Source organism: Ipomoea nil, unplaced genomic scaffold, assembly GCF_001879475.1.
Source record: "Ipomoea nil cultivar Tokyo-kokei standard unplaced genomic scaffold, Asagao_1.1 scaffold1568, whole genome shotgun sequence".
NCBI classification, from domain to species: Eukaryota; Viridiplantae; Streptophyta; class Magnoliopsida; order Solanales; family Convolvulaceae; genus Ipomoea; species Ipomoea nil.
This window is the reverse complement of record NW_017617996.1, coordinates 402,153-426,108: the sequence shown is the minus strand read 5'-3', so window position 1 is coordinate 426,108 and position 23,956 is coordinate 402,153. Positions and strand designations below refer to the sequence as shown.

General features: G+C 35.8%; 3 protein-coding genes across 5 annotated transcripts; all 3 read right to left on the bottom strand.

Annotated features, from left to right (window-relative positions):
- Positions 1–1,199: 1,199 nt before the first annotated feature.
- LOC109189907 (ethanolamine-phosphate cytidylyltransferase-like) lies at positions 1,200–9,251 on the bottom strand. 2 transcript variants are annotated; one of them, XM_019340525.1, is made up of 10 exons: positions 8,881–9,251; positions 7,662–7,897; positions 7,324–7,505; positions 7,026–7,097; positions 6,457–6,524; positions 5,950–6,070; positions 5,386–5,451; positions 5,161–5,283; positions 2,166–2,252; positions 1,200–1,423 (listed from the first exon to the last, which is right to left on the bottom strand). In XM_019340525.1, the coding sequence occupies exons 1-9, from the start codon at positions 9,192–9,194 to the stop codon at positions 2,181–2,183; spliced, it is 1,254 nt and encodes a 417-aa protein (XP_019196070.1). In that variant the 5' UTR covers positions 9,195–9,251; the 3' UTR covers positions 1,200–1,423; positions 2,166–2,180. The 2 variants fall into 2 exon arrangements, with proteins under 2 accessions (XP_019196070.1, XP_019196071.1); XM_019340526.1 differs by having other exon boundaries at positions 2,171–2,252.
- Positions 9,252–16,014: 6,763 nt separating this feature from the next.
- On the bottom strand, positions 16,015–19,161 carry LOC109189910 (protein COBRA-like). 2 transcript variants are annotated; one of them, XM_019340528.1, is made up of 4 exons: positions 19,023–19,148; positions 18,829–18,911; positions 16,720–17,185; positions 16,015–16,283 (listed from the first exon to the last, which is right to left on the bottom strand). In XM_019340528.1, exons 1-4 carry the CDS (start codon positions 19,102–19,104, stop codon positions 16,231–16,233), a joined length of 684 nt encoding a protein of 227 aa, XP_019196073.1. In that variant the 5' UTR covers positions 19,105–19,148; the 3' UTR covers positions 16,015–16,230. The 2 variants fall into 2 exon arrangements, with proteins under 2 accessions (XP_019196073.1, XP_019196074.1); XM_019340529.1 differs by having other exon boundaries at positions 16,160–16,283; positions 19,029–19,161.
- Positions 19,162–20,858: 1,697 nt separating this feature from the next.
- LOC109189911 lies at positions 20,859–23,924 on the bottom strand. The gene is made up of 3 exons (XM_019340530.1): positions 23,823–23,924; positions 21,820–22,208; positions 20,859–21,086 (listed from the first exon to the last, which is right to left on the bottom strand). The coding sequence occupies exons 2-3, from the start codon at positions 22,174–22,176 to the stop codon at positions 21,060–21,062; spliced, it is 384 nt and encodes a 127-aa protein (XP_019196075.1). The 5' UTR covers positions 22,177–22,208; positions 23,823–23,924; the 3' UTR covers positions 20,859–21,059.
- Between the last annotated feature and the right edge of the window lie 32 nt (positions 23,925–23,956).

Here is a 23,956-nt window from a genome sequence, read left to right as displayed (position 1 = left end):
CGGCCGGAGACGAAGGGGACCCTTCGTCTCCCTGGCTGGCTGCCCGGAGACGAAGGGTTCCCTTCGTCTCCGGCGAACTTCTTTTTTTTTTTTTTTAATTTAAAATAATTATTTTATTTATAATTATTAAAATAAAATTTTAAAAATTAATTTTAAATAAAATCGACACGTCATCACATTAACAAGTAAACAAGTCATTTTAGGTTAAATTGAATGAATTTGTGTAGTTCAGGGACCTAATTGTAAATTTTTTAAGTTCAGTGACCTAATTGCATTTTGGTGTGTAGTTGGATGGTCTATTTGACCCTTATTTCTTAAAAAATAAATAAATAAAATAAAATAAAAATTTAAAGACGTCAACAACGCTTCATTGACCATTTTTTTCGTACAAAATTTTTAACGTTTTTCATAATGTAAATCAGTATCAATGTCTTTTGATTACTTACATTACAAATGTTTTTCTTTATTCCTAATGTAATAATTATTTCTAATATGTTTATCACCTAATATTTTACCATAATTTCTTCATTTAACATTTATTTAACAGCAATAATGTGACTAGTACTATTATTAATGACTTCGTCAACTCATAAGTTTTTACAAGCTTATATTATTTTATACAAAAATTTGGTGAAATAAAATTTTTACTTTATTTAATGGCTAAGCATGGCAACCTAATCTTCCATCAATGAAAGCCAATTAAATTAAGTCAGGTGGTCCAAATTAATTAAACCAATAATGAAAAGATAAATAGTAAAGAAGACAGATTTTATATTAATAGCCAATGTAATGAGATTACAATGTTGATTCTGATGTGCCAACAAGACAAACAATGAAAATATATACTAGGAAAGTCTCAATAATCGCCACACACAAAAAGGACGGGCACTTACAGTTTGACCGCGTCATCTAGCCGAGGCCAACCCTGATGCCACATTCTTGACTCGGGTCGCTCTTGTCCTCCTCCTCGAGATGGTTCGCCTCGGATCCATTTTCAATATACCCATCAAATGACTTCATCAACTCATAAGTTTTTACAAGCTATATTATTTGATACAAAAAATTTGGTGAAATAAAATTTTCCTTTATTAATGGCTAAGCATGGCAAGCTAAATTACCAAATGTTCTAAAATCTAATGCACATGATATAATTTTACAAAACAGTACACAACATGGATTCAAATTGTTTTTTTTTTTTCTTTTTTAAAAAAAGTAGCTTTATATTAAATTAGGGTATTAGCAAGAAGAGCTATGTTAATGAGAGTTTTTAGTAAACAAGGGGTGGTTAAGGAGATAAATTTCAAGAAACAGCCTATAAAATACAAAAGGTAAATGCTTCAATAGCATCAACGGCTCTGATCTGAAACTACTGGTCTTCTGTCTAAATTTCTAGCCAATTCTGATAATCCCTTCTATTTAGCATCTGCAATCACAGTTTGTCGTCAAAATATCAGGGAAATTCCACTATACCAAATAGTAAGAATGACACCATCCTTTTTTTTTATTTTATTTATTGGAATAAGGTTCAAAACGGCCAATGAACGTAACCTGAAAATGCAATTAGGCCACTGAACGAAAAAAAAAAAAAAAAAAAAAAAAAAAAGTACAATTAGGTCATTGAACACTCCAAAAACGTGGGCTCCTTGAACACTCCAAATGTATGCAATTTCACCGGATAGCAGGTTACCTGCTTACGTGGCAGTTGAGTTGGCATTTTTAATCATTTTTAAATAATTTTTAATAAATTTTAATAATAAATTTTTAAAAGAATTGAAAAAAATTAAATAAATAAAATAAAACCACCGGCCACCCCGTCGCTTTTTTTTTTTAATTAAAATTTATTATTAAAAATATTTAAAAATTATTAAAAATGCCAACTCAGCTACCACGTAAGCAGGTAACCTGCTAAAATTGATGGTAACCTGCTATCAGGTGAAATTGCATACATTTGGAGTGTTCAATGGTATTAATTCTACTTTTTTCATTCAGTGGCCTAATTGCATTTTCAGATTACGTTCAATGGCCAATTTGAACCTTATTCCTTATTTATTTATAGTATGTCGATACGCTTACCATTTGGCATAGTAGAATTTTCTGCAAATAGCATTATAATGGTAACAAGAGATGAAAAATTTAATCATTACAGCCAGAACTCATGAAGATACCTTACTCAAAATAACCTAATCGCCAGAGATGTATGACTTTCCCTCATAGTACCGCTTCTCACTCTCTACCTTCTTCTCATTTCGTTTCTGAAAATATATAAATTGAAAGATTGAATTTAACGGAGGTGCACAATTCTGTGTTTGCACAAATAAATGTCATATAAACCAGAAGACTTTTGCAGATCATAAAAAATTGGGAAAAGGGTAAACCCATAAACATGTTATTTTGTAGCATTGAAGCTCAAAAATCATTTCGTGACCTTGCAGGTCACACTAGGGTTCCGGCGACCCTCCGACTATTTCCTGGCAAAATTTCGAGGTCAAACACCGGTGACCATCAAATAATCTCCAGTCGCGTTTGGAGAAGGTGACCAAGTTGGTCGCCTTCTCCGACGACTGGAGAAGGCGACTGTTATGTTCTCAGGCAAAAGCACGCGTCACAGGGCGATTAGGGTTATTGGGGGTTGTTTGTAGGTTGTCTATGTTGATAGATAAAATTGAAGGGATTAGGGAACTAGGATAATAGGTACGTTTTAAGAGTTTTCCCAACTCTTGATTTTAACTTAACTTCTTTCTTGCTTGTTATTCTATCAGAATGAAAATCCCCTTTATATAAGAGGGTTACAAAGACTTAACTAAAACATAAAACGGAAAGGAAGACTAACTAAAACATAAAAAGGAAACAAGAATCATTAAAGCTCCTTACCAAACTTATTTGCTATCTCTAAAGGAACTAAATCAATTCTAATAGTAAGGATAATAATCTAATAATAAAGAACCTATCATTACTCCCCTCTTGCACATCAAGCTTGAAATCAAGAAAAGTGGGAATGGATTAGTCTGGCGCCGGTGGGTCAATTGGCTCATCGTCCCCTTCGCCGTTAAAGCCAAGCATGTATAGTTGTTGTTTGCACCATGCCCCTTTACCCATGGTTCGTCACAATTATAGCACAGGCCTCGCTTTTGGCGCTCCATCATTTCTGTCGGGGAGAGTTTATGGAATCGAGGAGGACGTGATTGTGGCTATTGGTGCACTGTTATGGCGCAACTAGGTGGTGTCTGGGATGGGCAAGGTTGTCGGGGAGGTGCATGGTGAAGCAAGAGGCCTTTACGAGCATAATCTTGTGCTATGTTAATGGCCTCATCAAGATAAACTGGCCGCATCCTTTCAACATCTATACGTAGAACCTCATCAAGGCCGGCTGTGAACAGATTGACTTGTTGAGAATAAAGGACGTTGTCAGCTCTAGCGAGGAGGGTCTGGAAATCATCTATGAATTATTCCAAATCCCGACCATGTTGTTTGAGGTTTGCCAATTCACCTAACGGGTTTATGCTCTGGGGTGGGTCCAAAACGGAGGGTGCATGCATCTTTTAATTGATTCCAAGAAAATTGTTGACCATCCTGCATGCGACGTTTGTACCACAATTGGGCGCTATCGAACAGATAATACACTGTTGTGGTAACCTTCTCATGATCAGAATGTGGTGATTTCTCAAAGAACAACTCACAACGATGGAGCCAAACAAGAGGGTACCCTTTGCCATCAAAAGTGGGGAACTCCAGTCTGGTGAATCGTGTAGTAGGAATCGGAGCAGTTGGTTGTGGCAGTGCAGTCTCCGGAGTGGCTTGGTTGCCCTGAGAGGCTGTCACAACTGTGGAAGTGGTGGCCTGCGACGTGAAGAAAGAGTGCACCACCTGGGATAGATTGGCTACGGTTTTGGTTAGAGAGTCCATAGCTGCAGGAAGGAGTTCTAGCTTCTTGATGGACGTCTGGATAGCTCGAACCTCGTCCTGGAGTTTCTTGATATCGCCCATATTGACACCCGGCAACGGAACCAAAATGTTATGTTCTCGGGCAAAAGCACGCGTCACAGGGCGATTAGGGTTATTGAGGGTTGTTTGTAGGTTGTCTATGTTGAGAGATAAAATTGAAGGGATTAGGGAACTAGGATAATAGGAACGTTTTAAGAGTTTTCCCACCTCTAGATTTTAACTTAACTTCTTTCTTGCTTGTTATTCTATTAGAATGAAAATATAAGAGGGTTACAAAGACTTAACTAAAACATAAAAAGGAAAGGAGAATCATTAAAGCTCCTTACCATACTTATTTGCTATCTCTAAAGGAATTAAATCAATTCTAATAATAAAGAACCTATCAACGACCAGTTGGTTGCCCTCTCCATTCACCGGAGAATGCATAGGCAGACCTTCTCCAAACGTGACCAGCGACCATCAAACGGTCGTCGGTGTTTGACCTCGAAATTTCGCCGGAAATTGGTCGGAGGGTCACCGGTACCCTATGACCTGCAATTATAAGTCACCAAACGGTTTTTGGGCTTCAATGCTCCAAATAACACGTTTATGGGTTTAATTGCATCTTTTGTAAGTTTAAGGGCCTAATTGCCTCTTCGAGTAAAATTCATGGGCCTAATTGCCTTTTCGAGTAAAATTCATGGGCCTATTTGAGCCTTTCCCTAGCATCAAAAGATTGTTGTGCAAGCCTTAGATCTCCTACAATTATGCTTTCAGTGGTCAATAAGAACATCCCCATCAATGCATCTTGGTGTGGTTTTTAAGGAATGATGACTTAAGTGGAGGAGGGAGGGAGAGGAGAGAGAAGAGTTGAGATCTCAAGCTAAGGACCTGGTTTTTTACATAAAAGTGGGACCTACCCAAAAATAAAAGAAATTCGCCACCTTCCGTGTGCAAGGCAGTTGTGGTAAAAGAGGCGCCCAGTCCGGCGCGTTAAGAACAACATTTTAAATAATTTTTCTTTTCTTTCTTTCTTTTCTTTTTTTTTTTTTTGTTTTTGCCTCCCTCCTTCCCTCCTAGTTGGCACCTAAAAATTTGTGCTAGAAACTTAACAAATGAGGATGCTCTAACAGTCCATGATATGTAAAATGGCCAACAGAAATATGTTATAGTAGTAGTAGTATTGGGAATTTTTATGACCCCTTTTTCAAATATACTTCAAGGGAGGAAGAGAAATACCAGGTAAGCATCGTGGTTTGATACTATCCTCCGTATTATTGTGCTAGTTGTTATGTCTAAAGGACTCTCCAATACTTTTAAAATGCCCATGCTTATTGGAACAGCATAGGGGTTTTCCGCTTCCTGCAAATCAACAATATCATCAGCAAATATGATTAAACTCAAACAGTATGTAATTGTTACATATTCAACAAAAATATTAAGCCAGTAGTAGTCTCATGGTACCTTCTGATAATCACTATACTCAGCTACAGTCCCATGAACGACTAGAGAGATATCAAAAGTTGTTATCTGCAACATAGTCCAATCAGAAAAATGATACTATGAAAGATGTAAAGTGCATCAGATACAGAAATCAACTCAATAGTGAAATATAACACTTCCCGCCTGTAACCTTACAAGGCACTTTGTGTCTTTCTTTATGATTCATTGATGAAGCTTTATTAGTAATTAAAAGAAAGTACTTTCTGAAAGATTTTCTTATCAAAGCTATTCATTTTCAGCTATCTTCCTCAATCAACAATCCAGACAACATCAAATTTCAAGAAACACAATCTTGAATAAAGTCGCATGCATATATAATGTTCCTATCACTTCCGACCACTTTTCTTTCTTCTCTGCCTCTCTCCATTTTTTTTTTTTTTTTGGGGGGGGGGGGGGGGGGGGGGGGGGCGGGGGGGGCATTAGTTAGCAAGATGAACACCAATATCACAAACACCAGATTCAACAATAAGATGGATCACAACAGTTTTTAGGTATTTCATAATATATCAGTACATAAGAGGTTACCATATCTTTTGTAACCTCCCATGGAGCACCTATTATCACTTCATCAACATAACGACAAGCCAAAACACTTAAGCTCCTCTCATGAAGATTCATAATTGGACGGTGTGCACCTCTAGTGGCACTGCAAGAGACACCAATGAAGCAAAACATTTGAGTTATTCAACCAACAAAAGGTAAAATCATCACAATTTGTTGCTCATCACATAATACAGATATTAGGTACAAGCCTATAAAATGCATTAGTAGTGTAGAAACCAAAACATAATTGCTTCCACACAAACAAAAAAAACAAAAAAAAACAAATTCTTTTTTTAGTGAAACAAAAACAATACAAAACAAAAAAAAAAAAAAAAAAAAAAAAAACACTGCTATTAATTGATGCACAATTTCTTTAGTATATAAGACATTAAGAAAAGAAACCTCTATCTATGTTTTAGGTATTCTGCTGAAGGAAAGTGATTCAAATGGATTATCAAAGATAGTGCACAAAGTAGGGAGCCTTTTTACCTGACAGTTTGATCTGTATGAATTCCCACAAGTAGAAAATCTCCGAGGCTCCGGGCAAGCCTCAGTATCTGCAATTATGAGATATTTACCCAATGAATCCAAGTAAACATTCATTACCTCTAGGACAACTAAAATAGTGAAGTGCTGTCTAAAACCTTTTAGGTTATTAGCTTAGACATTTAAGAAATAATGAGCCCGAATTGTTGGGGAAATTGACTGAAATAGACAAATAACTTTCGCAAATGTTTTTTCCCTGAAATGCATTTAGGAAATGTGAGCCCTGAAAGGCATTTAGGAAATGTATTTGCATCTGTTTTCAAACGGTAGTAATAAATGAAAAATAGGCTGAAATGCATTTTCTAAACGCGTTTCCAGAAAAAGTTAAACTAAACCACATTTGTGAAAGCTGCTTTGCCTATTTATTTCCAACTTTCAAATTTTACCTATTTTCAGTCTTACTATTTCAGTTAATAACCCTGAATTATCGACTGCAGTATTGCCTTGAACATGACAGATCAGCAAAAGTAATCAACTCACTGTTTATGCATATCATATGTATTCTCACCTACCTCCACATGTCCAGCATGAAAAAGATCAAATGCACCATCAATATAAACTATGCGAGCATCAGGTCCAGGTCCCTGCAAAGAAAGGTCCAAAGATCTGTGTCATGAAAAGGTAATTCTCAACACTATTTATTAGAAAGATTGGATTCGGATAAACTGGTTATATGCTATTATTTAAAACTAAAGAGGGAATGGGCAGAGATTATAAGGAATTTCCCTGACAGAACCGACAAGATTCAAGAACCAATGCTTAAATCATTGATTAAGTGATCCTCATCAATTGAAACAGTGGTTTACACACCTTCCCATTTGAAAATTGCACAATTCTACGAGAAGTAGGAAGAAAATGAGAAACACGAGTTCCACTCCAAGCAGTGCCATCTTCAGATTTTTGGCTGTGACCATGGCTAAATTGTCGTTGCAAGGATGCATGACTATGAGTGTCTCCAGTGGACCTCTCTCTCACACACAGAAGCATTCGACCTATTTAGTTGCGTTACTGAAGTTCGTTAGTTTTGGAAAAGGACAAAAAATCCTTCAGATTATCACATCAGCAGACAAAAATTGGTAACTTTTATTTGTCCTTTCTTTCTTTGGAATGAGAGGGGAAGAAGAAAAACTGAGGGAAAAAAACTTTACCAACGATATCAGTGCTCGAGACTCCTTCAGTGCGCTTGATCTGTTTGTAGCGGCCGGCCTTCTTAGCAAGGGCATAAGCATCAGTTCCATCAGGAAGAACACAAGGATCGTCCCCATGAATAATATAGTCTATATTGTATTCATCAAAAAGTTTTTTCATAAAATCTTCAGTGATAGCATATGGAGCATCAGGGATAACTTCATCCACCCACTTTACAGCACTAACCATAATCATCCTGCAAAGTATACAAGCACAAAACTACATTTGACATTTGCTGAGACAATCTTACAAAATCACTTATGAAGCATCTCTTTCGAGTTTCAACAAGTGAGACCAAGAGAAGAATACTGTTACAAGGAAATATGATTATATGAATCCAATATAAAAGTCACCTTCGCGCAAAATATTTACACACAGTACATGGAAAGTTCCCAGATTTTATATATTGATCCCTTCAGGCCTCTCAATGACAGTGGCAACAGAAATTGTCAAATGAAAAATTGCATGAAACCCAGCTGTGCCAAAAATGGGAGAGGTCACAATTGTTAACAGTCAGTGTAGTAGTCCAACGGTTAATAGTTATGTGCAGGTTCAATTGTGAGCACTCAGCAGAACTGTAATTAACTAAAAGGTACAAAAACATCTATATCAGTATATATGTATATGCCCAAGTTTCATCATAAGTATATGGTGTTGGAAGAATAGATATGGAGCTTGTAAGCACTCACTATATTACGAGAATTTGTTAGAGTTTGAAGGTACTGCACATTCCAAACCATTGCAGAAAATGACTAGCCAGCATTTTATGTACTCAACTGGAATTTTTGTTTAAAGAGGAACTCAATTTGCATTATTTGAATGGAAATCATATAACTCCATAGCATTAATATCATGCATCAAACAATGACATCCAATTTAAACGGAAATGTTCCCTATCACTCAACGAAGCTTGCAATTAAGTTCAAGCAACGAAAATTTGGAACTGGGGCTTTAATGAGATTTCAGGCGCGTGAAAGAATCTAAGTTTCCACCCAATTATCAAAAGATCCCAAAAATAAAAATAAAGGAGACATGGCCAAATTTCAGCTAAAGAAAATAAATCAAGAGAAAATTAACATGACACCATACGAAAATTAGATCAATAATGCCTTCACCAGCGAGGGAAGAAAGGAAATGGATAATAAAATTTAAAAAAAAAATGTAAGTTAGGAAAAAAACCTCTCGCTAAGAGGAGTGACGGGAGGACCTTTATTGACGGTGATTTCCTCATCGCTAACTACGCCAACAACCAATTGGTCGCCGAGAGCCCGAGCTTGCCGGAGGGCATTACAGTGGCCGTAATGCATCATGTCGAAGCAGCCATCCATGTACACCCTAATCGGCCTCTTCTTCTTCTTGCTCCATGCGCCCTCCGGAAAAGCCAGCCGGAACCCGAGCAACGATAACCCTAAAGCTACCCCTCCGATCAGCCATGTCGCTACAACACGCGAACTAAGCGTTGCATTCTCCGACTGACTCGCCTCTGAACCCATCGTTGCCTGTCCGAGCTTCTGTTGGGATTCTCCTCCCAAAAATAATAATATTCCAAAATAAAAATTACTTTTTCGATTAATATTATTATCAAAATATTTAATTTTTTGTACTATTTTATTGGCTGAACGTATTTATAGTGAAAATTTCATTTTTAGCTTTAGAAATAAGTAGGAAAATTAAAGAGTGTAATTGTCTTCTATTTAGGGATGTTTTAGCTAGAGAGGGCAACATGTAAAGTATTTTTTTTATTATTATTATAAGGAAGGGGATACCAACATGTAGAGTATTTATCCATGCATTGAAATGTTTTTGAATTTAAATATATCTAAAATTATTTAAATCTAAATCTAAATGAATAGTATATTTTTTTTTAATGCTAGTGACTCTTTTTTTTTTTTTTGAAAATAATGCTAGTGACTCTATTATATCTACTATCTACTATCTACTATCTACTATCTACTATATATATATATATATATATATATATATATATATATATATATATATATATACTAATAAGAGCCCAAGAGAGTTAGGCCTATAATGGGTAGAAAAAATGGCGGTCACAGATTTTAATCAAATGAATGGCTCAGATTGATTAAAAGATTGATAAGATTTAAATTTTACACTAAAATTTTTTAAAATACCCACACACCGTTACTAATTCCGTTAAAATTTTAAGAATTTCCATTAGTTCACCGTTAAATTACTCATTAATTTCAATAAAAAAAAAAAAAAAAAAAAAAAGGTTTTAGGTTCGAACCTCATCCCAATCAAAGTATTTTATTAATACCATGAAAAAATTAAAAAATATATAATTAATAAAGCCAACCATATTAACTACTTGAGAGATTTTGTGACAAAGAGAGTATTCAAATCACACAACAAATTGAAGTGAGAACTACCTTGCAATGTCCTTGTTTGACATTGTTTAATTTTTTTTAAAGTTTTTCTAATTTATCCTTAATTATATGATTATCCATTTAACTTTTCCGTTAAATACCATTAATTCACCGTTAGTCTAATTCTAATATTAACGTCTAATATAGAATTATAATTACACCATTAATCTAATTCTAATATTAAAGTCTTAATAGAACTTAACCACAAATCCTAATGTTGAAATCTCCTCAAACAATATTAGTATATATTTAATATTTTATGCCCTAATTTTTATTTGTTGTCCCTTATGTCCCGTATTTGATTTCAACCATACCTATACAATTATTTTATTGACAATTATAATCAATCTTGACTATATTATCTTGCATTTGTAAACTTAGAATTACCTATTTAACCCGCACGGGCTTAGCTCAATGGTTTAGTGGGCAGTATTTGGGAGAAGAGACCAAGGTTTGAACCTCGGCGGCGGCAGTGCGGGAATTATGTCCAAACTGGGCAGATTCCTTGTTCGCACCGGCATTTGGTACTGTCTGCTGAACCATTGAGTCACCGTGATTTACAACTTCCCACAATGCTCTGTCGGGTCAGAGTGTGGGGACTCAACCTTTGGGAGAAGAATTGCCTATTTAAATACGCAAATTCAACCTTCAATTATCTATGCATGAACAATTTCAATATAATCTTGCCTTAATATACTTTAAAGTACTTATTTAAAAAAAAAAAAAAAAAAAAAACATTGGGCATTATCCAATCGCACAATGCGCGTAAAAAACTAGTTGTAGTATATGTTCAAACATAATGAAACACACAAAGTCATGGATGGAGCCAAAGGGGGGGCAGGGGGCAGTTGCCCCCACCCTCACCCCATATGTAATAGTTGTATGTATATATGTATATATATAGTACAAGTTTCAGTATTAGTATAAAGAAATAGATAAGAGTTAACAAAAAGTGAGATAGATTAGTTGATAGAACATATGTTTGGTTATTGTAGTGAAGGTTTAGAGTTTGAATCCTTTGTTGTCATTATCACAAATTTACAATTTCTCTTAACTTTAACACAATCATATTGTTAATAGCTTTTTTAATATTTAATTTAATTTAATAAAATACACACACACACACACACACACACACACACACACACACACACACACACACACACACACACATATATATATATATATATATATATATATATATATATATATATATATATATATATAACATTCCTTTATATTAAAAATGAGATGTGTAATTTATAATGTGTTTTCTATTCAAATTTTTTTATCAAATTAATTATGTTTCATATTTTCTTATGAATATTTTTAATAAAATTTCTATGTGTTTTATTATTCGTTCATATCCAATAATATTCATACCTATATTTTTTTGGGGTAATTTATTTTTTTAAAAAAATTATCTCTTTTGTTTTAATGTTTCACCTTTACTCGAAAAAATTAATGGATCCGGCTTCTTTGCCCCCTCTCAACAAAATTCCTGGTTCCGTCCCTGCACAGAGTCAACAACGCCTCCACTGAGGCTCGATCTCATGACCCCCACATGGGAAATGTCACTACATGCCACCTGAGCACAAGGTGCTTGGCAAATGAACAGTATATATACTCGTTCCAAAACACGTTTACTATATTTCAAACTATATATATGTGTGTGCGCGGGCGCACACGCATTATCGAATATGAAATCTTTGTTGTTATTTGAACCTGTGTGCAATGTTATTTTGTCATGCCGAACTTGTCATATTAAGGGGCGTTTGGTTCAGGTTATATAACATAACCAAGGGAATGTGACATTCCAAAGCTCACATTCCGGTGTTTGGTTCATATTATCTTAGGGAATCTAACATTCCCAAGGAATGTCACATTCCCTCCACATAGGATTTTGAAAGGAATGTGATTCCTTTCGGGGTCGTTTGGTTCACAGAATGTCAGATTACCTTAGGGAATGTTAGATTCCTGGAAATGTTAGATTACTGAGAATGTTAGATTCCTGTGTTTGGTTAAAATTGGGGTATGTAATATAATCATGTTTGGTTTAGGGTTATCTTTTATAATATGTAATATCATTAACATATTTTCATATATTTTAATAAATTTAAAAATTAAAATAAATAAATAAGATAACGGTATCATATATAATTACATGATTTTAAAATATTAACTAAAATATTGAACTTGAGAAACAAAATTAAGTATACTACAACTTGAGAAACAAAATTAAGTCACTCAGGCACATTAAGTACAAAACTCACGCATATTAACATCACGCACATTAAGCACAAAGCTCACGCACATTAAGAACAACACTCACGCACATTAAGTATAAACCTCACGCACATTAATCGACCGCACAACCGAACGGGAAGCAACAAATGCACCTGATCCCTTCCCAATATATATATATATATATATATATATATATATATATATATATATATATATATATATATATATATATATATATATATATATATATATATATATATATATATATATATATATATATATATATATTTTGTAATTATATATATTTTATTTTTATTATGTTATGTTAGCATATAAAATAATTTTGTTTCTCAAGTTCAAGATTTTAGTTAATATTTTAAAATCATGTAATTATATATGATACCGTTATCTTATTTATTTATTTTAATTTTTAAATTTATTAAAATATATGAAAATATGTTAAGGATATTATAGTGTGTATAAAAGATAACCATAAACCAAACATGATTATATTACATAACCCAATTTTAACCAAACACAGAAATCTAACATTTCCAGTAATCTAACATTCCTAGCAATCTAACATTCCCTAAGGTAATCTGACATTCCGTGAACCAAACGACCCCTTAGGGTTTGAGAGAGTTGTGTACACAATATGACCCAAGTCATTGTTATTCCTAGGTTTAGTAATTGAGTTAATACCATCTAGAGTCCTCCGAGTTTAGCGGTTTTGTCACGTTTAGTCCTAAACTTTCAAATTACTATCCATAGTCCTTTGACTTTCAATTTATTACCATATGTGGTCCAAGTTAACCCCCATGGTCCTTCAACTATCAAATTTTAACCACCCATGGTCCTTCCAAGAGGGCCGCGGCTGGTTAAATTTTGAAAGTTGAAGGACCATGGGTGGTTAACTTGGACTACGGATGGTAACAGTTTGAAAGTCGAAGGACCATGGGTGGTAATTAAAAAGTTTAAGACTAAACATGGCAAAATCACTATACTCTGAGGATCCTAGATGGTATTAACTCTTTAGCAATTAGTTATATGTCTATTATGAATTTTTATCTCATGATACGTATGTATTTCCTTTTATTAGATTAGATAGAAAGAATTTGACAAGATGGGTAAGATTAATTATAAACTCATGACTATTTATAAATTCTACAAGAAGATTATCAAGTTTAATACCATGTTTCGATTTATCTTTAATTAGGACTTGATTCAATGAATTCTACTTAATGGATTATAAGGCATGTTCTATAACTCCAATTGGCAATTATTATCTACTTGATGGATACTTGTACAAAGAAAATAGATTATGTGTGTCAAATTGTCCTTTAAGAGAAATATTCATCTAAGAAGTTCATAGTGATAGATTAATGGATCACTTCGATGTGACTAAAACTTATGGGGTTCTACATGAATACTTCTTTTGGTCCAAGTTGAGAAGGGATGTGGAAAAGTTTGTTAGCAAGCGTGTTAATTGCAAACAAGTTAAATCACAATCTTTTCCACAAGGATTACACACCATTACTTGTTCCTAAGAAATCATGGACTTATTTATTTATGGATTTTATAGTAGGTTACCTAGAAGCAGAAGGACCATGACTCAATCTATGTTGTTGTTGATCATTTTAGTAAAATTGCTCATTTTATTGGTTGTCACAAAATTAGCGATGTCTCTCATAGTACAGATTTATTCTTTGAAGAGGTAGTGCATTATACTCACGCACTTAAAGAATTATTTTGAAGCACATTAAGTTTCGTTGCAGTTTCAATTCAGAGCGATGCACCCTAAGGTGCGTGATATTAATGTTTAAAGTGCGCGATATCAATGGTCAATGTGCGTGTATTTATATTAAGCACTCAGTGACCATGTCTAAATCTTAAGGTGACTAAACTTACCATTTAATGTTTAATGTGAGTTAATTAATGAAACATACGTAAGCACGTTAATAGAATAACACATGTTGGTTGAATATGTAGCATCAAAAGAGACAACATCTCCAAATGCAGCAAAATTCTTTTTTGAGATTGGATCTGCCCAAAATAATCTACTCGTCTGCTCATCTTCATCAACATCATACTCAAAAGCAAACGCGGGGCACATCTCTTGTTTTTTAACAAGATTATGCACGAGTATTTGTGCATCAGCACCCAATATGAAGGCTCTGAGATCCCTTATGACATTTTTAAAGTCAACAACAGTTGCCCCAACTTCAGAGTAATCCCCCACAATTTGACTATATAAACCATGTGATTTTGATGCCCTAATATTTGCTTTAGCACAATTTAGTATAAATTTCTGGTGTACAACAGAGATGTTTCTGTTTCCCTTTAGGAACTGCCTTGCAAGGACTGAATACATGCTATGATTATGTTTTTCAATAAATGTCTTAACCTCGTACTCGACACTTCCAATGTACTTACAAATAATCCTAGCTTTGCAACCAGTTCTGTTTGAAACTCTCCTCCGTTTCGGATTGGAATAACCTTCTCCTGCATCTGCATTTGATTTGGAGTGACAATGTTGAGCACCTGAGTTCTTAAATCATTCTCTACTACAAACGATTTTCTTTAGAGTTATAGTCCCATCACCTGCTCTAACGAGAGAACTAGACCTTGTGTCAAATCCAATTTTGGTAGCATAATTCTTGTAAAATTCAATGCCAACATCCAATGGTTTAAAAGTCCTGTGATCGCATGTGGCCATGTTGTTAGGTGTGGTCATATGGTCAAGTATAGGCCATTAGATTAGATAGATCCAATGAATCATACTAATCAAGATTTTTTCAGTATTTTCACGCATATTCTCCTATCCAGCGAACTGCAAGGGTAAACTCGTCATAAAACACCGGAATAGGGAAAATCACATTGTTGTGTGTTTTATTACACTATTGGTGCATGTTGTCAACACTGTTTGGGTATTCTGGAACCCGTCCGCTATAAATGGCCATTGTAATTACCATAACACGGGAATACACCATTGGTGTGTTTCACTGTAGTGTGTTTTATTACACTATTGGTGTATGTTGTCAACACTATTGGTGTATTCTAGAACTCGTCCGCTATAAATAGCCACTGTAATTACCATAACACCCCCACTTACCAAAACGCGCGAAAATCCTCAAAATTACCATTGCTGTTAGATTAAATTGATTCAACGACACAGATACGACCACACCTAATGACATGACCACATACGAGCGCTCTTCTATATAGAATAAAGTTCAAATGTGGCGGGGTTTTCCCGTGCGGCGAAATTCCAGAATACACCAACAGTGTTAACAATATGCACCAACAGTGTTAGAAAAACACACCATAATGAAATGCAATAAAACATCACAGAATACACAACAGACTCAAAAAAATACACCATATAACTCACCACCCCTAATGGTGTATTTCTGAACAGTGTATGGTGTTTTTACACACACCTAATGGTGTGTGTTTGGTGATGCAGGGCTCTGTTTACTCTGTTTTTGTGGTGTATTTTCCTAACGTTGATGGTGCATATTTGTTGAAGTATTGGTGTTGCCGCACCGTAAAAAATCGTCGTACCGTAAGACACTGTCGCACCTGAACTCGCCTATATATATATATATATATATATATATATATATATATATATATATATATATATATATATATATACACACGCTAAAAGTAGAAAGACATATTCAACCCATTTTTTAATACTCAATAATTTATTACAAATCCACAATCGTTGCAGTAGTGAGTTTATTTCAGCCAACAGGCCACAAGCGATTAAGCAAATTCATAATTCTCAATAGAACAGAGTAGAACTGAACTGAAGTGCACAAAACTACGAGGCTTCTTCCTGAGCATTTTGTTTTGAAATTAGAGGATGAGGAGGGGCATATTATGCCACTTTTGGAGATTTGTTCAAGTACAAGCAACTCAGCTTCCATGTCACTGCCATTCACAGAAACCACAATCAAGTAATTAATAAAACTGTTGGGCAGCGGTCGGTAAAGGGATAAATTCAACCCCATAGTACGTGGCTAAGGAATTGTTGGACAGAATCACAGAGACCTGTAGGCCGGGCTAAGTCCAACACCCGAAAAAATAAAGTTGTGCCTACAGCTTTTGGTGTAATGGTAAGCGTTTAATCTAACTAATGGTATCAAAATCAGGTCACTAAAACTGTGCAGTTAAGACTGACAAGTCCAGCACCCGGTGGCTAGGAAGAATTGAAGAGAATTGTTGGGGGAGACCGATGAAGGGCCAAGTCCAATACCAGGTGGCTAGGGTATTGAAAGGCCAGCAACATGCATCTTAAGAATGTGATAAAGCTAGTGAAACATTTATTTTTGGGTTTGGTCAAAAATTATTTATCTTAGAAACTTACTCATAGCCTGTGTCACTCTTCTCCCATCTGGGGTCACAAATCTTGTAGGCCTCACGATTTTGGCGGCTCCACAAGCATATCCTCCGCCGCTCCCCGGCGCTTCAAAGGTGAAATTCTTGGGTAGCCTGACTGTTTTATTGGTGGTTCCAGCTTCCCCAACAGAGAGTTGGAATTTACTCACGGCGGCTCTAGATCCCTTCTTGCCCCACGAGCTAAGCACCCCTCCTTTGCAGCAGTTTTCTACTTGCTGATTGTAGGGAGTACCGGGCAGCAAGTCCACAACCTCCGGAGCCCTCCGACAAGAATGTGGGATGTTTCCTTTGAATCTGGAACAATCTCCTTGCTCTGTTGTTTGAGCTCCCATCATGCTCCATATCACCTCGTACTTTGCCCATCTCCATCCCAATGTCCAACCTGGTTCTCGGATTTTCCTCGACTTCTGATAGTTGTATATGGTCACAACCGCCTGTCAAATTTCACAATTGCAAACAATTCAACGATGTAGAAGGGCCTAGGCGTTAGTCGGGCTCTCGGGGTACCTAGTGCCTAAGCGGGCCAGTAATAATATTAAGAAAAACACAACAATGTACATTAAAATATATATATATATATATATATATATATATATATATATATATATATATATATATATATATATATATATATATATAGAGAGAGAGAGAGAGAGAGAGAAAATTTCAATTTTGGTCCACTAACTATTGGGGTTGTGTTAATTGCAACACTTGACTTTCAAAAATGTTTATTTAGTACCTTGACTATGCAATTTCTATCAATTTTGGTCACGCCGGCCAAATTGCCGGCCAAATCTCACCGAAAAATTTTAATAGGTCAATTTATGAGGGTATTTTAGTAATTTTACTCCTCTTTTTTCTTCTCCGATGAGCTTCTCCATTTCCGGCGACGTTCTTCGCCATTTCCGGCGATGTTCTTCAGCGGGGGGAATTTGAAGTCGCCCAACATGCCGCAGCTCTTCACTGTAAACGTCACGGCTGCGCCATAGATTCCGATGCTCCTTCTCTTCAATTCTGCATACAACCCGAGGACTTCATCGTAGTGAAACGCTCTAAAATACCCAACAAAAGTCGGATTCCAAATAGAAAAATCGTGGTCTCTAATTCTGTGAAATATCCATTTGGATTCAGCTAAAAGGTCGAACTTGGCGTAGCTATTGAGAAGCTTGGAGCCCAAAGACGAGTCGTGTTCAAGCCCGCGTGTTAATATGCAAGCGTGTAGCTTCTTCAGGAATTTGTGTCTGCACAGTTTTCTAGAGAAGAAGCAAGCTTTACAGACAATGGCGATGTACGAGAAATATAGCAGTAATCTCAGAATATAGCAGTACATTCATATCCAAGAGTGTTTAAGAATGCATAAACTCAGGCATGTCTTTGAACTCTTGATTTCTTAGAGATGTACGAGAAATAACAAGAACTCCCCAAAATCGCCATTGACTGGCCGGAGAAGAACATCGCCGGAAATGGAGAAGCTCATCGGAGAAGATAAAAGAGGAGTAAAATTACTAAAATACCCTCATAAATTTACCTATTAAAATTTTCCGGTGAGATTTGACCGGCAATTTGGCCGGCGTGACCAAAATTGATAGAAATTGCATAGTCAAGGTACTAAATAAACATTTTTGAAAGTCAAGTGTTGCAATTAACACAACCCCAATAGTCAGTGGACCAAAATTAAAATTTTCTCTCTCTCTCTCTCTCTCTCTCTCTCTCTCTCTCTCTCTATATATATATATATATATATATATATATATATATATATATATATATATATCACTCCGTCGAGTTAGCTGACTCAAGCGCCTAGACCGCCTAGTCGGGAGCTGAATTTAGCCGACTCAAACGTCAAGTTATCGGATTTAGGCGTCTAGACCGCCTAGTCGGCTGACTAATTGGCTGGTCAACTAATGTCTGCCTAAGACTAAGATCCCTTTGGCCTAGGGGTGTCTAATGTCTAATCAGGAAATTAAAACAAATCTTTAGATTTATTTCAGAAAATTGAAAATATGTTTACTGTCTCAACTAAAATATTAAACCGGTCGAATATGCTTAACAAAAAAAATGTAGATGAGCTTACAACGTATCCATCGGGTGTCCAGGAGATGACATCCCAGTTTATGGTGATGTTTCCACCATGGTTAAGATCATGACTGGCAGCATCTGGGAGAGATGCAAAAGGGGAAAAATGTCAAAAGGGAAATAAATTAAAATTGAGAGTACATAAAGAAGATGATAGTGCATTGCACATTACAGTAGAAATAAAGTAATTACAATTACTAGCAGATGAGAAGCTGAAGCAGCAACTGAAGAAGGCCAGCACTAGCAGTAGTAGTATTGACCTGGAAAAGCCCATCTCCAAAATTAGAAGAATGGAATTGAAATACAGTACTCCATTATTGGCAAATGGTGACACTTTCTTTAAAGACTTGATAAAGTTGACTTAGTCCACGAAGCTGTCATGTTTGAATTTATGAGATTGTAGAATTCCAGGTCACAGGCATGTGCTGTAATTTTAGAATGGGGCAAACATTACTTTTAATTAAATATTGTTGCGGCATTATTATTTTTAATCATATTTATTTAATTTTATTACATTACATTCTTAATTTTCAATTGTTTGCGACAAATAATCATATATTTAAAATTTTGATTAAAATGTAATTTTGTGATTGTAGAATTTCAGGTCCCGGCATTAGCTGTAATTTTAGACTTTGTGCTATTGTTGCCGGTACAAGCTTAACTCATTGGTTCAATAGGTAGTATTTGCGAAAAGAGACTAAAATTTGAACGAATCTTGGTAACGGCATTGTGGGGATTATGTTCAAAGTGGACAAATCCATTGTACGCACCAGCATTTGGCGTGGTCTACTGAGCCATTAAATTACCGTAATTTACATCATTCAAAATGCTCAGACAGGGGTGTGGCGTGTGGGGCCCTTGGGGTTGAGGATTCAGTCTTTTGAGAGAAGAATTTGTGTTATTGTTTTGTATAATTTAATTATAGGTAGTGGCAAGTCAAACATGAGGGCGGACATGGTTGACGTGAAGAAGTGCAAGAAAGCAAGATATCCGGCCAGCAAGGGTTAACATTAATTTAATTAAGAATGCACCTTCAGACATTTTGGTTTCTTCTGCCACCGTTTCTTGGTTGTCTTTGTTGTTTGAGGAATAAGCTTCAATGTCAACTCTCACTTCTTTTTTTTTTTTTTTTCATTTTCTTTTAGTTTTATTTTTCCCAACTAGAATTTTGTGGATTTAAATTTTGTCCATCAAATTAAAGTTTATGAAAATCCATCTTTTTTTTCTCAATTTAAAAAATAGAATTTTGTCTACTTTCTATCCGCCAAAATTTTGTTCTGTTCACTTTCAATGAACTGAAATAGGAATTAATGAACATGCTATTTGGTAGTCTTTTTGTTTACTATTTGGATTTAGTTTTGACTTATGAATGACTAGCCGGCCAAACTTGTTCTGAAAATGTCCATATTCTGAGAATAAAGAGATGTTTTTCATCTCAACTAAGAAATAAAGTTGCTAGCTGATAATTGAGTTACTCGTTATCCAAAAGGATATAGTGCGATAGAGAATTGTAAAATAAAAATTCAGGGGCCATATTAGTTTATTATCATGGTAATAGCCAAAAACATATCATGACAATACACAAATATAATTAGGTTGGGAAAGAAAAGTACTCCGTAAGAATAATTGTCTGATCGTTTCACAACATTGCAGCAAAGCCTACATGACACTGCAATAAACTGTTTAGTTCAAAAATTTCCACACACACACACACAAAAAGCTGAAATGGTGATAGTCGTAAGGTCTTTAAAAAGGCAAAATATCACACGACTAGCCAGTTCATGGTTCTTTCGAAGCCCATTTTTATATCTAAGAAACCAAGCGTATTCATCAATTATATTGCTACGTGAAAGATCAAATATCGAGAGAAATGCAACTGTACACACAGGAAAATGCATGGATATGTAAGTATATTCACTGTTATCGAGTTATCCATGCAGGTAGTGTATGATGGTGTGATGGATCACTATGTTATCAACTGTTATGAGAAGGAAATAACTACAAAAGATAATTGATTATCCGGGAAACTACGCAGGAAAGAAGAAACCTCTAGATGAAAAAGTATGGTTTTTTTTTTAATGCTGAAATGGCAATGTTCTGAAGCAATGAAGATAGTACACTCCAGAGCACTTAATGCTCAAGAATTAAACCCCTTTGAAGGGTCATCTTCTTGACTATCAGAGTTACCCAAGACCAAGACTAAGCAAAGAGTATCTGCAATGGCAATCACTACTTTTTCTCTTCTGCTTTCCGTGGCTGACGATACCAGCATGAAAAAAAAAAAAAAAAAAAAAGAATTAGTGGTAAGAAATTTGACATGTTATCTGTAATAAAACACATTTTATAATCCTAAGGAATTAGATCAAGAAACCAGCACGAGTAACTGAACAAGCAACAAAAACCAAAAATGGAAGCCATGCTCAAACAACACGCAACCTGCAAAATAAAGCTTCCAGAACTTTACATTGTTTACAAGTTAAATCCTCATCAGACTTCAAAACATCAAGAGATGATCTTTCATGTGTCTTATCAATTTATCAACATGCAGGTCTAATATGGACAAATATAAACAAAGGGCCAGTTACAAGTAGAAAAACACAGCAGACAAAGGGGATTAGTCTACCAGGAGCACTTAACCTTACCATTAAAAGTGCCATGATAGCTAAGGCTTAAGTATATAGTTACTTGAACAGAGAATGATACTTCTTATACTTTTGCAGACCATGAAGCAGACCTCTGAACTGTTATGAGTTCTAACTCTATATTGAATGATCTTTGACAAAACGATGATAAGCTGAAATACATCCACTAATTTTTTTGTAAATTAGTAATAAAGGAGCAATATTTGCCTTAGGCACTATGCATACTACCTATTCGACGATTTGCCTCGTTCAAAAACAAGCAGCAGTCCAGTCCCGTTAAAAGCAATAGAATAGAATAGAAAATAAATGAAAACAATAGAAAGGAGTAAAAGCAAAGAGAAAATAACCTTAATTCCAAGGAATGGTTGGTTGAGCTCTTCTACAGGAATAACAACAGGCCACTTCTCGCCAGCTTCACGGAACATCTGCTCGGTCTCGAGATACTGCCCCTTCTCGAGAATCATGGTGCGAATGTTTTGGGCGGGGGTGGAAGTGGCATCATATGTTTGCTCGATGCCGTTGACGAAGGTGACAGTGATCTGCGGCGGGTGGTCGTCGGTGCGGCGCTTCACCTGGATTTGACAAGCCGGGTTGGACTCCTTCGCCTTTGGGGCGTTGCATTGGGCTAAGAACTCCATACATGACGCGATGCGCGGGTCGATCGCGTTGAACTCAATTTTCACCTTCAATAGAAATTTCAACATTTTTTTTTGCTGCCTTCTCTTTGCTCTCTCTCCTGGCGGATCAAGGATTTTATATGAGTGGGGGCAAAGACGTGAAGTTAAAATCGTTTTAAAAATGTCCGTGACAAAATATCAAACACCAATAAGATTAGCAATCACAGTCTTTAATTAATAGAGAAAAAAAAAATAGTAGTCTGTCAGTCTCTAAAATTAGCACTAATACATAGATTAGAGACAATATACTGATTACAGGGAAAATATGTCAATATACACAGTAACACCAGCCCATTGTTCATACACCACCAAGCTGGTTTTTAGGACTTCTCAAAGAGAGCATTCATCACGCCACTCTAAGTAAGAAAGGTCATGATTTGGACTTGTCATAAATTGAATCTGGAGCCTCCATTACACTTATCCATTTCAAATTTTACTGTTGTTGGCATTATGCAACTGAGTGTATAGTTGTATACAACAAGCTTTGAAGTAAAAAATGCCAAGTAGGGATGAAAATAGGCCTGGGCCTGCTATAGAAATCTTAGGTCTGAGCCTGGGCCTGGGCCTGTATGTAGGCTTTTTGTTAGGTTCAAGTCTGAGCCTACAATTGGCTTGGCTTGGCCTGAAGTCTTTTTAAAAGACTATTTAATATGTAGTCCTTAAAAAGGCTGGAGGTTTTGAGCCTATTTAAGGCCTACATAACATGTTATATGCTCTAAGCCTTTTTAATACGTACGTACATGTAAAAATATTTTAAAAATTTACCTAACACAAATATACACTAAGTCACTAACAAAGCTAATACATAAGTATATCACCACAAATCTATGATTATATATCACATGACAATCAATCAATAACTACAAAATCAAGTTCATAATACAAAATCCAACAACACCAAGTTTAATAACCACAAAACCACATGTCCATAATACAAAAATCCAACACAAGTTTAAAACACAACACAAAACCACAAGTCCCAATGACTTCTTCACTAATAGAGTTGCTTTCAATTGGTTGACTTAAAGAAATTGATGGAGTTGAAGTTGTAACATTCTTGTTAACTTGTTCAGAAATAGATTTAATTGTATTGTTGGTTGTCATCCTATATAATCTCATAGATATTTAACAATCAATACTTTCAATAGCAAAACATAAACAAATAACATCTACCAACTACTATTAAAATATTATATATTATATATTAATATATTAAAGTTATAACAAATTAAGTAATTAACATTTAATCAATATTCAATAACATATTAACATTTAACAGTAGAATTTTTTTTTTTTGGGTGTAACAACATTTAAAAGTAGATTAGTAGAAGAAATAATCGTCCGGCAGCACGCACAGGCACAGCAGTACAGCACGCACAGGCACAGCAGTACAGCACGCACAGCAGGTCAAAGCAGGCAGCAGCAACCAGCTGATGTCAGGCCGCAGCCACCGCCGCACCACGCACCCTGCGGAGTCCGGACACAGCCGCAAGGCGCAGGCAGCAGCAGCCGCCTGATGCCAGGCCGTAGCCACCACCGCACTACGCACCCTGCAGCCACTGGCCCACCGCAGCACCCCGCAGCCGCAGCCTCCACTCACATTCACACTCACGACAGTTTACATATATATACCACTAACCGTACAATAACTAGGGAGTCAGAGTGAATAATACCTGTTGCTGTTGTCTCCGTCGCCGCACTGCCGGAGATTCAGACCGCCGTCGCCTCGCCGTCCCGCGTCCCTGCGTCAGACTGCTGCGACTTGCGTCGGTGACTCGGTGCGTAGAAATGAATTTTGGGAATTGGG